Here is a 14911-nt window from a genome sequence, read left to right as displayed (position 1 = left end):
TTGGGAGATCAGGAAAAGTTCACTGCAAAGTGAATCACGGAGCTGAGATGGGAATGAAAAATTGCTATTATTTAAGTGAAAGGCATGGATGTTAAGAGGGGAAACCTACCAGGCAGAGAAAAAAAAAAAAAAAGAACAGGTGAAAAGGCCCTGTGGTAAGAGGGAGCTCAGAAAGATTGTGCAACAACAACAACAACAAAAAAAAAACAGGCATTGTGCCTGAAGCAGAGAGCCAGAGGATACAAGATGAGGCTTGTATCTCAGAACTCTGCAAAGCAGGAAGTTATGCTGGGCTTAATGACATTCTATCCAAATGTAAGCAAATGAAAGAGAAACTTTTAAGTCTATGTGTTCCACGTTTAAAAGTTACAATGGATATTTTAATCCATAAATCTTTTTAGGTCTAACCTTAAACTCTAAACAAAGATATTGTCCCTTCAGTAATTCTGATGACAAGCTACTTTTCATCCCCACTACAGCTGCCTGATTGATTCCTGCCATGTCGACCATTTGCAGCCTTCTTCTATATTCTTTCTCTTCACCGCTGTCTGACCGTCCTAGAGCAAAACCTGATTATTTTATTCTCCAGCTTAAAAATCCTTCAATGGGTTCACATTGCTTAATGATGAATACAGGATCTGGACCTTGTCTGCCCACCTAGTTTTATCTTCTGTTAGAATATAGTAGAGCCAGGGCTTGAGGATGTCCAGAGAGCAGGTTCATTTCTTGATGCTCTATTATTCTTAATGTATTGGCCTCATCAGCATGGTTCAAGATGGCTTCTTCCCTGCCCATATTACAAATAGCTGAATGGGGGTGGGTAGGGGTGGGAGACAGGAGGGCAATAAAAGCTTCCTTTAAAGGCTTGACCACAAAATATAGTCTGTTGCCACACCTGGCTACAAGGGAAGCTAGGAAATGTGGTCTTTATTCTGGGCACCTATAAACTCAAGTACTTCCGTTAGTATGGAAGAAAGGAAAAATGTACTTGAAGGAATAACTAGCAGTCTCTTATAGCAATTGAAATTGATATACATTTTTCTAAATTAAATAGGGTTCAAACTAAGTTATGCAGTTGATATAAATTCTTTAGGGTTTATTCTATTAATTATAACTTCTATCTTGAAAAAAAATGTGCAATATGAATACTGGTCTACTCTTTAGAAAAGGTTTACAGTATAATTTCAGGGATTCTACTGCCAAACCAATTAATGTCTCTCAAAATTTCTACATGACAATTTACCTAATCAATTTTTTATTCAGAGTCTCCAATAATTAACAAAGTGTTTTTATACTTGCAATGTGATAATGTTTTTAAAGACTTTCTGAGTGATCACCTAGCAGCTAAGATTTTGGCAATAAGCACTTTGTTTCACCCTAGCAGATAACAATGACTTCATTTGTACTGATCAGGAAAGGAGGCTCGTTTTTCACATGGGCTTAGAATTGGAACTCATCTATTAAATCATATCCTGCCAGGTAAACTGGGAAGAAAGGGAAATAAAAGCCTTTTTCTTATTTGTTGTCAATCCTAGAGATGGATTAATTTAGCAAAGTTTTAAATAACTAACACTTTCATTGACAATGACTCTTGATTTGACTTAAAAATGTCACAATATTTACCATTCCTAGCCGTAACTATAGAACCCTGAATACAACAAAATTCCTTTCTTTACCTTCCCTGCTTATTTTAACAACCACAACTGAAATGACCCTCTTTGAAAACATGGCTGAAGCCAAAAATCTACTTGAAATGCAAATGTTTAAGTAGTTATGTCCCTGATATTAGCCATGACCTTGAACACTTTAGCTAAACACAAGTAACTAGTCCTTAAATCATTAACTTACTTTGAATTCCTAATGCAACTGTGTTAGCTGATTTGGGTAATACATTTTTTTAAGTTTCTGTCTCAACTTTGTATGATATACTTCAGCTGAATTGATTTGGATGTTACAGAAATGAAGCAAAACTCTGATAATATTTTATATCTTTTATCTCAAAATTACTTTTCTAAAGATGCTGTATTTTTAAATATCTATAATAGAGGATCACAGCATGTTAAACCTACAGGGAATAGAATAACATTGTTTTAATTATTAAAACCATTTTTTAACTTGTACATATCTATAATTTTCACTTTATTTCTCTGTACTATATGGAATACACCCTCATTTGTTCATTGCTATCTATGAGAATTCAAAGAATAAGAGTGAATAACAAGTGGAGAATTAAAAGTTCTTAAAGAGAATGGCCAGGGCAACCCATTAGCTCAGTTAGCTAGAGCATAGTGCTCTTAACACCAAGGTTGCCAGTTCAAGTCCCACATGGGCCACTGAGATGTGCCCTCCCAACTAGAATGAAATAGCTACTCAACTTGGAGTCCGGGAGGTGGGTTAGCTCAGTTGGTTAGAGCGTAATGCTCATAACACCAAGGTTGCCGATTGGGTCCCCACGCCCTCCACAACTAGATTGAAACTACTTGACTTGGAAATACACTGTTCCCCAATAAAAATTTTTTTTAAAAGGCCAAACATGTATCTTTTGGAATGAGCTTGAGGCAAAGCACATTATAACAGACTTAGTCAATAGATAGAATATATATTAATGAAGAACAAAAATACTTGCCATTTTTTCTCCTATGTTTATATGCCTATCCTTTTCCAGACACATTCCTAAATTTCAAAAATAAAAATTACAGGTTGCTATATGTTCTATCCTATTTTTCCAAAGTTCTATAAATTCCTCAACTACTCTCTGGTTTTGTATTTGTAAAGTGTTTCCAGCTAAACTTGTCTGCCAATAGCAGTTAAAATTCCAAATGTCTTCCTGGATATATTATATATTATCCACCAAGAGAAAGGGCTGATCTCAATTAAGAAATGGTCTCACAATATACTTACAGATTCACTCTTTGCACACATGAAAACAAAGCTAAACTTTCAGAAATATCAGCTTTTCTTTAATGTGGTTATAATACACAAAACATTAAATAAAGCTATATAATTACTTTTTCCAGACTTTAACTTTTATCAGATGTTGGGTTGAGCAGGTGCAGAGATATGACCCAAGAGATTATTAAAGTACCTATTATAGCAAAATCTAATGGTACCATAAATCCAATGACAACTTTCACCCATCTTAAAATAATTACCTATATGGATTCTCAAAACATTTAATAAGTATGAACAACTACATTGACTTTTTTCCAGAGAGGAATTGATGTTTAGAGCCACTTAGAGATTTGAGGATATGTATATCCTAATTTAACAAATGCTCACCCAATAAATATCATGGAGCTAAGCCCTTGAGATACTCAATGACAAAACAAAAGATCTCTGCCTTCAAAGAGCTTACATTCCACCAAGGGTAGACAGATGATAAATACTGAGTACAATAAACAATAAAATATATTGTATGTAATAAGATGCAGAAAAATGTAAAGAAGGATAAATAGAACAGGGAAGGCTGAGACAAAATGTTAAATATGTTACCATATCACCTAGCAATTCCACTGCTGGGTATATACCCCTAAAGTATTATGAACATATGTTCACACAGAAACGTGAACACAAATATTTATAACAGCATTATAAAGAATAGTCAAAAAGTGGAAACGAACCAAATGTCCATCAAATGATGAATGGATAAATACAATGTGCTGTATCCTTACAATGGAATATTATTCAGCAGTAAAAAGGAATGGAGTACTGATACATGCTACAACATGGATGCATCTTGAAAACATTAGGTTACGTAAATTAAGCCAGACACAAAAAGGACAAATGTTATGTGATTCCACTCATATAAGGCACCTAGAATAGGTAAATTCATAGACAGAAATTAGACCCGGGTTGAGAAGGGGGTGGGGGCAGGGGAGAGAGAAAAAGGGAAGTTATTGTCAAAAGGGTACAGAGTTTCTGTTTGGGGTGATGAAAAAGTTCTGGAAATGGACAGTGGTGATGGTTGCCCAATACTGTGAATGCACTTCATGCCGCTGAGATTTACACTTAAAAATGGCTAAGATACAAAATTTTATGTTATATGTACATTTTATCACAATTTATTTAAAAAGGCACTGTGAAGTTACTGTTCAATTATCTACTAGGCAATGAAATCCAAGCTCATGCCCAGGTCAGGTCCTTTTTGCTCTCTTTCCCTCATGCCACACTACACGAGAAGCAGGCAGAAACTGGAGACCTGCTCAGAGTAATTTCCCTGGTAGTCAGATCTGGCTTTGCCTTCATGGACATAAGTGAATAATCCAAGTGGGGCCAAATTCTATCACTCTGTATTTTGAAATTTAAGAAGAGAGGCACACAGTATAGGAATTGCTGTATCCGAGTCATGCAAACGGCAGGGCCCAGAGAGAAGGCTCTGCTGTGGAGATTCCCACAGCAGCCCGGGGTGTCCGCCTTTCTCAACACTCAGCTGTTGAGCTCATTATTCAATTTCTTGGAGCTTCTCCAGTGTCCTTACAATAAATTTCCTTCTTTGCCAAAGTTAGCCAAAGAGGGTTTCTGCTCCTTACAAAACAAAAGAAACTTACTTCCAATTGAATATAACCTTTCAAGTCTTAAACTTCATCCATGGGGGCAAAGTATATACAAGCATCCTCGCTTTCCAATTCCGTTGGACTTTTGAGATCAGACACTAAGAATTAGGAGAGGAAGGGATACCTATAGATTGTTTTTCAAGAATTGCAAAACAATTCAATACAAGGCTGGCAAATAATTTAACTGATGTGAGTTGGAACATGAGTTAGAGAGCACGTTGTTCTCTGAAATTTTTACAAATAATACAGTTTGATTTGCCACTAGAAAAGTTAACATTTTAATCCAATTTTGTTTTTTGTTGGCTTTTTATTGGTTTGCTTGGGCTCTTATATTTAGCTCTGAGTATCCATATAATTCCTTACAAATTGGAAGAATCTTCTTTTCAGTAGGAGATAATATGTGGAGAGTAGTAACATCCGCTCTTAGTGATTGCTTCATAATTAGTCATTACCACAAGGTCTTGGAGAGCTAGATATCTAGGGATTACTTAATTAAGAACCTAAGTTTTCTCTAGGACTGTGTTGAGGAATTGCTTTCGATAACTAATATATAATAGAAGTCCATCATTTTGTAATTTTCACCAAGATTTTTGTGATGCTATTTTAAAGTGGCTCAAACACCTTAGTAATAGATAGAACCTCAATAACACGTGTTTGAATTCTAAGAATTTAAATATGATTATGGACTATGTTTTGTTCACTTCCCAAGTCTTTCTCTGCATTCATAGGAATCTATCTATGGCCTTTATAGCTTGTTAAAATGCCAAAAGGAAAAGAGGGCGTAGTGGACTTCATACATACCAGAAGGGTATTCTATACCAAATTGGGGGGTGGGTGGGAGGTGGAGAGAGAGAGACAGAGTTTGAGTGCATGTTGAACAGTATGGGCACTCTGAGGCAAAAACATTTAGAACTATTTTAGATGCAAAGTTGTCATTACTGCCAAAGCTTCCAGAGATCTATAAGACTTTGAGTTCATTATTAATGAAAGAAAACTATGAAACATTGGGAAGATGGAGAAATAAGGAGAACAGGAATAAAAATAGCATATCCAAAGGAGTGAGAAACACTGCACAAATTCTCCCAAATAATTGCCAAGTTTCTTCTTCTCCTATCCTCATTATTTCAGGTATCAATAAACTCAGCGTACATGACAAGGACTGAAGGCAGTCTAAATAAACTCAGAGGGTCCGAACCAAACTTAAAGTTCTCTCTCACATTTGGTAAATAAGCATAAAATACCTTCTTAAATTATGTCTTCTATCTTTGCATATCTCAATAATATCAAATTGTTAGCTTCATTTTTGGAGCTATTTTAATGGACAGGAAAATTTCACCAATATTTTTTCAATGAAACAAAAAAGTACCAAGAATACATGATCACATTATGGGTACAGATTTCAGACCAACATTCATCCTAATGATCCTTTCAAAGTTCAGCTCAAATACCACCTCCTCCATGAAGCCCTCCCCAGGTCACATTAGCCAGAGAGAAAGAATCCTCTGCTAACTCCCTATAATACTGTTTTCAATCATTGTGGCATTTGAAAAGAATTGCTCTATGTTGTGGTTGTTCAATACCAGTCTTATCTCCATTACTAAATAATTACTACATTGATTTCACAATTATTTATTAAACTCTGAGTATGCACCAGGAATTGTGTGAGGTACCAGGATTAAAAAGAGAGTCAGTCCTGATTTGTGACATTTACAATACTGAAAGCACAGAAGGTATCAAATGCCTTTATGTCTCTCACAGATCCTAGGCAGTGTCATACTATAAAGTCTCAAAGGAAGTTGGAGTTTTTGAGATAATAATTACATATAGGTTAGTATTTGGCATCTCTTCATACTGTATCCCCAGCACATAGTCAGAACTCATTAAATATTTGTTGAGTGAATTACTGATTCAATATGCAGCATGCTCCTGCGTAAACCACATCACCAGAAATGTCACATGGACATGACTCATGACATGGACACATTTTTCAATTTTAAGATTAAAGTTGACATTCAATACAAACACTTAACCGATTGATTTCAATCACACACAAAAAAATCTCTCACAAACTAATGCCTATAGAAATTGACTCAGACAATAAAACTTTCATAGTGAGTACTAAGATCACTAAGATGACCAAGTCATCCATGCTCAAGTGTTTACTTCCCACATGTATAAACAGACTTCTAAAATTAAACAGACTATATATTTACTGCATAAGTTAAATCAACCATTCATAATTGCTCTGCATTGCTGGGCCAGACAAACATTCTTCCACAATACATTTTCAAATACCAAAATAACCAGGAACAACGATTTTTTTATGGTAAACATATGACCATCTATTTCAGCAACATGCAATTTCCTAGTTTGTGGTTTTCCTCCACTGACTATGACCAGGAAAATGCTTTATTTATGCTTTTTAAAATAAATATTGTTGATTAACAGTAATAAAAAATTGAAGAATCTTTAAAAACATTATTTTCATGTCAGCTAACTTTTCTGATTATAAAAGTGATCGGTGTCTAATTAATGAAACATATGTAGAATCTGGGAAATACATGAGATATAAAAATTAAAATCACCCATCCATTCACCATGCAGTATCAAAACTGTTAATATGCTGTTCTATTTTCTTTCACTATTTTCCATGTATCTTATTTTATATATTTTTAATTAGGATTATGGTTTTCTAAAGGCATATACTGAAAACTTTCCCACCTAAATCTTCACAGAAGTAGAAAGATAATCACACACAAAAAAAGGCAACAACACATTTGAAAGGTATGGTTTTATACATTAAATAAATGAATGAATGAGGGAATGCTCATTAAAGTTTCACTACTTTGATTATAATCTGACAATCCATCACCAAATTCTGATATTTAAAAAGAAAGTTAAATTCATTGTTATTATGCTCTAAATTCGTCATAAAAGTCCAGTTATTTTTCTTTTATATTTATATTTGAAGCCACACCCTGTGCTTGGAATTTAAGTTTTAAAGTTTGAGTAGTGTATAGTATTCTGTAAGTTATCCACATACTATCTGTACAAGAACTGATCCAAAGGAAAAGTGCAATCATCAAAAGCATGACCTATGCAAAAAAAAAAAAAAGTTTCTGTTAAACGTAGAATGAGGCCAAGCAGTTGTCTCTGAATTCTGTTCTACCGAAGACAAGCATCAGAGGCATTTGAGGAAGGATGGTTATTTATCTGACTGAGTTCTCCAAAAGAGGATCTAAAAGCTGCAATGTTATTTATGGAATGACTTCTAAGTTTAAGACACAGTCAACCTTTCAGCCTGAAATAGACTTTAAGTTCACCACTTCAGAAACTGGTGTTGTACTTAAGCTGATTTCAAGTTCCATAAAATGACACTACTAACTCCACTTTCTAAAACAACTCAATATTCCAGATTATATTGTCTTCTTCCTCCCCACTAAACATACATGCAAATGTCCAATGGATTATTAGATATTTTTATCACAATAACATATGCCTTAAACAAAACATAAGCTAAGTTTATATATAGCTAATTATAGCAGGAAATAATGGTTGTTACTTGGAAGGGGTATCTTTCTATTTCAAAGATACTATAGATAACTTACAAATAATGCAAAAATAAAAGTTGACTATACCATTCTTTGCTTCATCTATGACTGTCCACTGATCAAACAGTCCTATTAAAAGAAAGACTTTCTAAAACTATAATAAGAGGGCCGGCCGAGTGGCGCGTTGGTTAAGAGTTGGCTTGGGACGCCAGCTCTGAGCAGCAGGGCCCCAGTTTGGATCCCACATGAGGGCCAGTGACCTCTACAGCTAAAATGGTGAACAACAGCTCGACCTGGAGCTGGGCTGCGGTGAGTCCCCGGCAACAGCATAGGCTGCAGTGGGGCTGGCCAGCAGCTGGTGTGAGCTTTTGTGAGCTGCCATGTGCCGCTGTGAGCGGCCGTCCAGGCTGGCGAGCAACTGCATCACCCGGGAAGAGCGCAATGATAATACCAACATGGGCCAGTGAAGCGACGTCCTCCATAACTAGACTGAAGAACAAAGGGATAGCAACTTGTTCCGGTCCTTTTCCCCGATTCCCCAACGCTGTTCCCTTCCTCAATTCCCCAATAAAATCTTTTAAAAAATAAAACTATAATAGGAATAGCACAACTACATGAGTAAAAAAAGAAAAGATAATAATAAATCAAATCTGCAAACATTTAAATATCATAAAGTTTAAGCAGAAAAAAGATCAGGAAGGGAAATTAGACAGTAATTGGGAACAATAAAATGTAAACATTTACACAGTGTTGTTCATGTAAGGAATTAAGTCAGAATTATAAACTGTGTGACCCACCATCACCCTGTCCGATGTCCATCACTAAACAGGGAAACAAAGGAATTGAGAAGTTCACTGAAGTGGCCAAAATAAAGCAGGAAATAAAAGCAAGGGCCTTAATCTTCTGTCACTCTGGCTAAGAGACGATAGTCATGCACCACTTAACGATACAGTCTGAGAAATGTGCAGTTAGGCAATTTTGTGCAAACATCATAGAGTGCACTTACACAAACCTAGATGGTAGAGCCTACTACTGTAATTGTATATGCTATACTTTTATACAACTGGCTATGCAGTAGGTTTATTTACAGCAGCATCGCCACAAACACGTGAGTAATGTGTTGCGCTGTCTGTTACCATGGTTAAGAGGTCACTAAGCGATAGGAATTTTTCAGCCCCATTATAATCTTCTGGGACCACCATCGTGTATGCGGCCTGTTATTACCGAAGCCTCATTATGCCTACTATGACTATGATGATGCTTTGCGGTCACTGCATGGATGCGTGATCACCTGACAGTTTTCTGACTCCTTAACTAGAGGGTGTTGATTCTTAGTAAATCCTGAGAAGAAACGTCAAGCTGAAGGCAGCAATCACTTAAACATACCTATATAGATACACACACACATACACACACACACAAATACATATATGCACACTTGTCATTTACTAACCTCTCAACCATGCAAAGAATAAACAATAAAGGAATTATATACCTTTTGCTGATTCTATTATCCCACCCATCCCGGAAATTCTGCTATGCTCACCCCCAACTGTGTAGTATCTGCCCAATGGTCAAGTTGGTATACCCAGAAATACGAAATGTCAGATGTGGCAAAGTGCAGGGAAGTAAATCTCAGTATAAAGAAAATGGAGAAAGGGAGAAGGGACAATTAATACTGCATTTGAAATGGTATAGGATATTCCAAAACTCCCTCCTTCCCTTATAAATGAAAAACAAAAACTATATATAACACTAAAATGTACTGGTATCAAAAAATTCATTTATTTAAAATATATTCACCATCTTCACTTAATAAGATTTAAAGCAGTTTTCCTTAAATCAATATAAGTATTTCCTAAATAGGTCTTTAGATGAAAAAATAAGTTAGGAAATACAAAGTAAGCCCCTTTTGCACCTATACTAACTGGGAAAACAATACTTCAGTTTGCAAAAATAAAAAATTCAGAAACATCAGGTAAATACTGGTTAAAGTATATCTGGGGGGGGGGAAGCAGGGGAAATACAAATCTTTGCATTTCAGGCTGAGAAATCAAACTTAAAAGCTGGGTCACAGAACCTAAGAAAATCCTTCCACATTTCCAGTTGGACGGGCCTCTAAGAGAGGCCTGCTAAACTCCAATATAGTGAAACTCAGTAATTTTTTCAGCTGAGAAATGTGTTACCTTATTGCAAAAAGTCCCCAAAGCTAGATAATAACAATGTATATCATCACAAACTTATTTATTACACATTGAATATTCAAATCAGACAATTTATTTGCAGACAAATAAATATCTATTTTCTTGAAATGCTTGTAAACTAAGGTCTCATTAACTACTCTCCTAAGTTGAATTTAAAAAACCATTAAGCTCTCAAAAGTGCCAAAGAGATAAAAAGCTACAATAGAAATCAGAAACTCTAAGCCTAATTTTTAGGTCTTCCACTGAGTTTTTAATATTACAGTGGAACAAACTATTTTGGCTAAATAGATACAACACTGTCTCCAATCCAGCACTTTAACAATTCACAAACCTTTTGAAGAAATGTAAGGACCACACAAATATAAGTAAAATATGGATTTTCCTAACAACTTTCAAAAAAAAAAAATTGTGCTCTTTCATTTTTGTCTCTTTCATTCACTTTTATATACCCCAGGGGGGTGGGCATGGCATATACTCTCCTTCTTAGTCTCCAGAAAGACAAGCTGAAATGAAAAGAGAATAAATGACATGAACAAGGTTACATAGCTAATTAGCAGCAGATAAGATCTCCAACTAATAGAAGAGCAAGGAAATTCAACTAGAAGTATGCACTGTCTTTGATACAGAAAGTGTATAAATAATGACCCTACAACAATACAATGGAAAACTATAACTACTATGCTCCTTTGGTTTCACAGCCCTAAAACCAACTTGCAAAATAAATATCTACCAATTGTCTTCCAAGCTAATAAAGTAGGTGATGCTTCTCTGTCGAGATAAGATTTTATGTGGCATGGATATATGCTCCTGCAAGCTTTATGACTCCTTAAAAATCAGACAGCGATGTAGTTCCACAGGTTAAAGAAAAAGAATATCCAATCATAGCACCAAGCTTCAGGAGGCTGTGTGGCTCAGTTGGTTAGAGTGCATGCTCTGAGCAACAGGGCTGCCGGTTCGATTCCCACATGGGCCACTGAGCTGCGCCCTCTGCAACCAGATTGAAGACAATGACTTGAGCTGAGCTGCTGGTGGGCGGCCGGATGGCTCAGTTGGTTAGAGCGGGTGCTCTTAACAACAAGATTGCTGGTTCAACTCTCACATGGGATAGTGGGCTGCACCCCCTGCAACTATTATAGATTGAACACCGCGACTGGACTTGGAGCTGAGCTGTGCCCTCCACAACTAAGATTGAAGGACAACAACTTGACTTGCAGCTGATGTGTCCTGGAAAAAGCCCACTGTTCCCCAAAAAACACATTGTTCCCCAATAAAGTTTAAAATATATATAATATATAAAAAATTATTTAAAAGCACCAAGCTTCACCAATAGCAGCATTTCTAAAGATCCTTCCCCAGCTTAGAATCAGCTGCATGGAGGTCTTATCATTGTAACCTCAGCAAGACTCAGAAAAATAATACTGCACAAACACATCCTAAAGACACTCAACTTTCAAAACACCAGCAAGAAATATTGAATACAAATAAGAAATATTTATACAAACATATATGCTACATGAAAGGTCAAGCTTACTTTTCACTCAAGGCTTAAAGATTATGAGGTGCAACCAAATAAACTAGCACTTGGCTGGGAATCTAGAGACAGGGTTACAGTTCCAGCTTTGGCATTCATGTCCTCAGTTTCTTGGGTAAGTCTCTTCACTTCTCTTCCCTTCAGTTTCAGTGCCTCTAAAATGAGCAAAGACAGACTAGACTCCACAACTGCTAACATTGTAGCTTTCTGATTTCCCATCTAAAGCCCTCTATGCATATAGTTACCTATACATACATACCTTTGCTGGATAAGACACTACAGACACATGACCTTTTGTTTGTCTAGGTTTTATACAAGTACTCTAATCCTAATCCTTTTTATGATTTTGTCCACAAGTGTAACTATTGCTCACAGTTACAATAGTTAACACTTTATATAAGTGCTTATTATGTGTCAGGTACCATGCTAAGCAGTTTACATATATTAACTTACTCTTCCTCACCACAATCCTCTGAGATATTAATAGAAACTATGATTGCTCCTGTTTTTGAGATGTGAGGAAACTGAGATACAGAGCGATTGTGTAACTTGCCCCGGGTCACATGGTTCACAAGTGAAGTCAGGATTTGACCCCTTGCATTCTGGCTCTGAAGCACCCCCTGCTTAACTACCACATTACACACCCGTAGAGTCTATGGAGGGGAAGGGTGAAATACACAGAGCTCAACAGTAAAATGTTACTGGGGCCCAAAAATTGACCTTACACTATGAACTCTCTCAGAAGCAAATGGTAGCGCATGATTTACAAACTTAGCATAAGCACTTGCCACACTTTTTTTTTTCCACACTTCAGTTTCACAAGTAAATAACATTGATGGTAAAGGGATTAAATTAAAGCCACCTCCCTTCTTTCACCCACCTGGGGGGAGGGGAGGATGCATAAATAACAGAAACTTGGAAGTTCTAGAGGCTTCCACATCCCCTGTTGAGTAGGCACCACTCCGTTAGAACATGGCTGGAAGTCTCCGTCCAGGGGCACTGCATGTTAAGTCATGTATCCTAAAACCTAACAGGAGAAAACAGTGACCAGCCAGCCAGGCGTAGAAACACCAGTTCGGCAGCCTGGACTCTCTAACTGGGCAGTTTATGTGCTGAGCCCACGAGGTAACAAAAACAATATATATATGCACATCAAAACATATTGCAGTGTGCATTTAAACTGCAACCCAGTGTTCTCAGTCAAGACATAGAGACAATACTAGTAATCAAGGAAGTTTTATTTAACCATTCGGATACACACACACACACACACACACACACACACACACACACACACACACACACACATCTCCATTCATAAATCAACTCGATCTCAAGAGCACGGCACTTGGCTGATTTCCATTAGAGATTCAGCATTTCAGTGGGCCAAGGCCCGGGAAGTGGTGAAAGCAGGTCTGAGTTCTAGCACCCAGTAGGCCCACGTGATCGCTGAGGGTCCCAGCGCTACGGAGGCCCCCAGGCTGTCCCGGACGGCGGGGCGAGTCCTGGTTTGGCAGCGCCAAAAGGAAACTAGTGAAGAGGGCAAGGCGAGCTGCTCCCGCAGGGCGAAGCCACACTTCGGCTCACCACCTCGCTTGAGTTTCATGTCCAAAGCCACGGACTTTTATCGCCAGCTCTCCCAAACCCGATCCCGAGAGACAGGGGCAGAGAGTGGCAGCGAGAAAAGATGGGGAGAGGAGGTGTGTTGTTTTACCTTGAAGGGAAAACAAACACGGTAATCCAAATAACCCAGAGAGACGCCAGCGAAGACCTCGCCGGCCTGTCTCAGAGCTTTTGAATCACTTCCTCCTTTTCGGATACGTCTCTGAGTTTGAGGTTATGAAGTTGCTGAGAAAGTCTTGCCTCTCCGGGCAGCTTCCAGCGACCCTGCGACCCGAATGCACGGCACTGTCGCGGGGCGCAGACCCTCCCCGGTGGCCGGGCCACGCTCGGCAGGCGCAGGAGGACGAGGCGGCGCGTGGAGGGACGGGGATGGGCTCCGAGGAGACAGGGCGCCAGCGCTGCCCAGCCCGCCCCAGCTTACCCCAGCGTGCTGATGAAGCCGTTGACCGAGCCCTCCGCGTACAGGGACACGATGTCCCCTATGTAGAGGAAGCTGGACATTTTATCAGACATGCTGCTTCATGCTCCAAAGTAGACGTCCTTCCTCTTCTCGGCGCCCTCGCTGCCCTTTCAAGGAAGCCGCCGCCGCAGAGGCGGAATGGAGCGCACGACTGCAGCGCCGAGAGCGGCGGCCGAGGGCACGGCCCGAGCGCCCGAGTGTCGGGGCTCAGCCCTGTCCAGCGCCGGGGGAACCGGCCAGAAGCGGAGCGGAGCGGCAGCCGCAGACACCCCGCGATGTGCGCAGGCTGGGAGCCCCAAGAACCGCAGCCGCCGCCTCCCCGTCAGGTTTCCTGTTTCTTTCAGAAGTTTTCTCTCCAACACCTTTGCTCCTCCTCCTTGTCCTTCCTCCTCCGTGTCCCCTCCCTTCTCTGCGCCCCTCCGCGGCCGTCACAGCCACCGGGAGGGAGCTAGTGGTTGCAAAGCCCCTGGGTCCTCTCCGGGGAATTTTTGCACCAGGTGGTGGTGCCCATTGGGCAAAGGGGAGGAGAGGAACCCGGGAGGAGGGGTCGGGAGGCCAATCAGGGAGCGGCGGCCGGGGGCGGAGCTGCATCGGGGCGGGGCGATTCGGAGAGGCCGGGCCACCCGGGAAGCCGCAGCTGGGGCTTCTCGGGCGGGCGCGCGGATGGAACATCGGGAGGCGCTGGAGGGGCGGCGGGTGCCCCGAGCTGGTGGGGCGGAGGGCGCGATAGAGCCGCCCAGGAGAGGCTAGACCCGGGGTGCGATACTCCCCGCCTGGGAATGCAAAGGATGGTGGTGCCGAGACACTTTCCCGGAGCTTGAAGGGGGGCGTGAGGATGAGAATTGGCGATGGGGCGAGGGACTGGAGCGGTGGAGTGAGCCAGCGAGACGCCTGTAGGTGTAAAGGAGAAGCCGGGGTGGGCTGGGTGGATATTTTGGGGTGGGTAGTTTGCTGACGAAGGGAGGGCAAGGTGTAGAAGTAAAGGAAAA

The 14911-nt window shown here is 39.7% G+C and overlaps 1 protein-coding gene across 1 annotated transcript in view; it reads right to left on the bottom strand.

The window, feature by feature from the left end:
* Nucleotides 1-14367, bottom strand: part of LOC109396305 (inositol 1,4,5-trisphosphate receptor type 2-like) — a gene marked incomplete at its 3' end in the record, with an annotated part of 113420 nt that extends 99053 nt beyond the window's left edge. The window contains exon 1 of the mRNA XM_019668021.1: nt 13884-14367. Coding sequence (XP_019523566.1) covers nt 13884-13975 — 92 coding nt within the window. The remainder of the gene's footprint in view (nt 1-13883) is intronic.
* Between the last annotated feature and the right edge of the window lie 544 nt (nt 14368-14911).

The sequence above is a fragment of the Hipposideros armiger genome, unplaced genomic scaffold (assembly GCF_001890085.2).
Source record: "Hipposideros armiger isolate ML-2016 unplaced genomic scaffold, ASM189008v1 scaffold_513, whole genome shotgun sequence".
Classification (NCBI taxonomy): Eukaryota; Metazoa; Chordata; class Mammalia; order Chiroptera; family Hipposideridae; genus Hipposideros; species Hipposideros armiger.
This window is presented reverse-complemented; position numbering and strand designations above follow the sequence as displayed.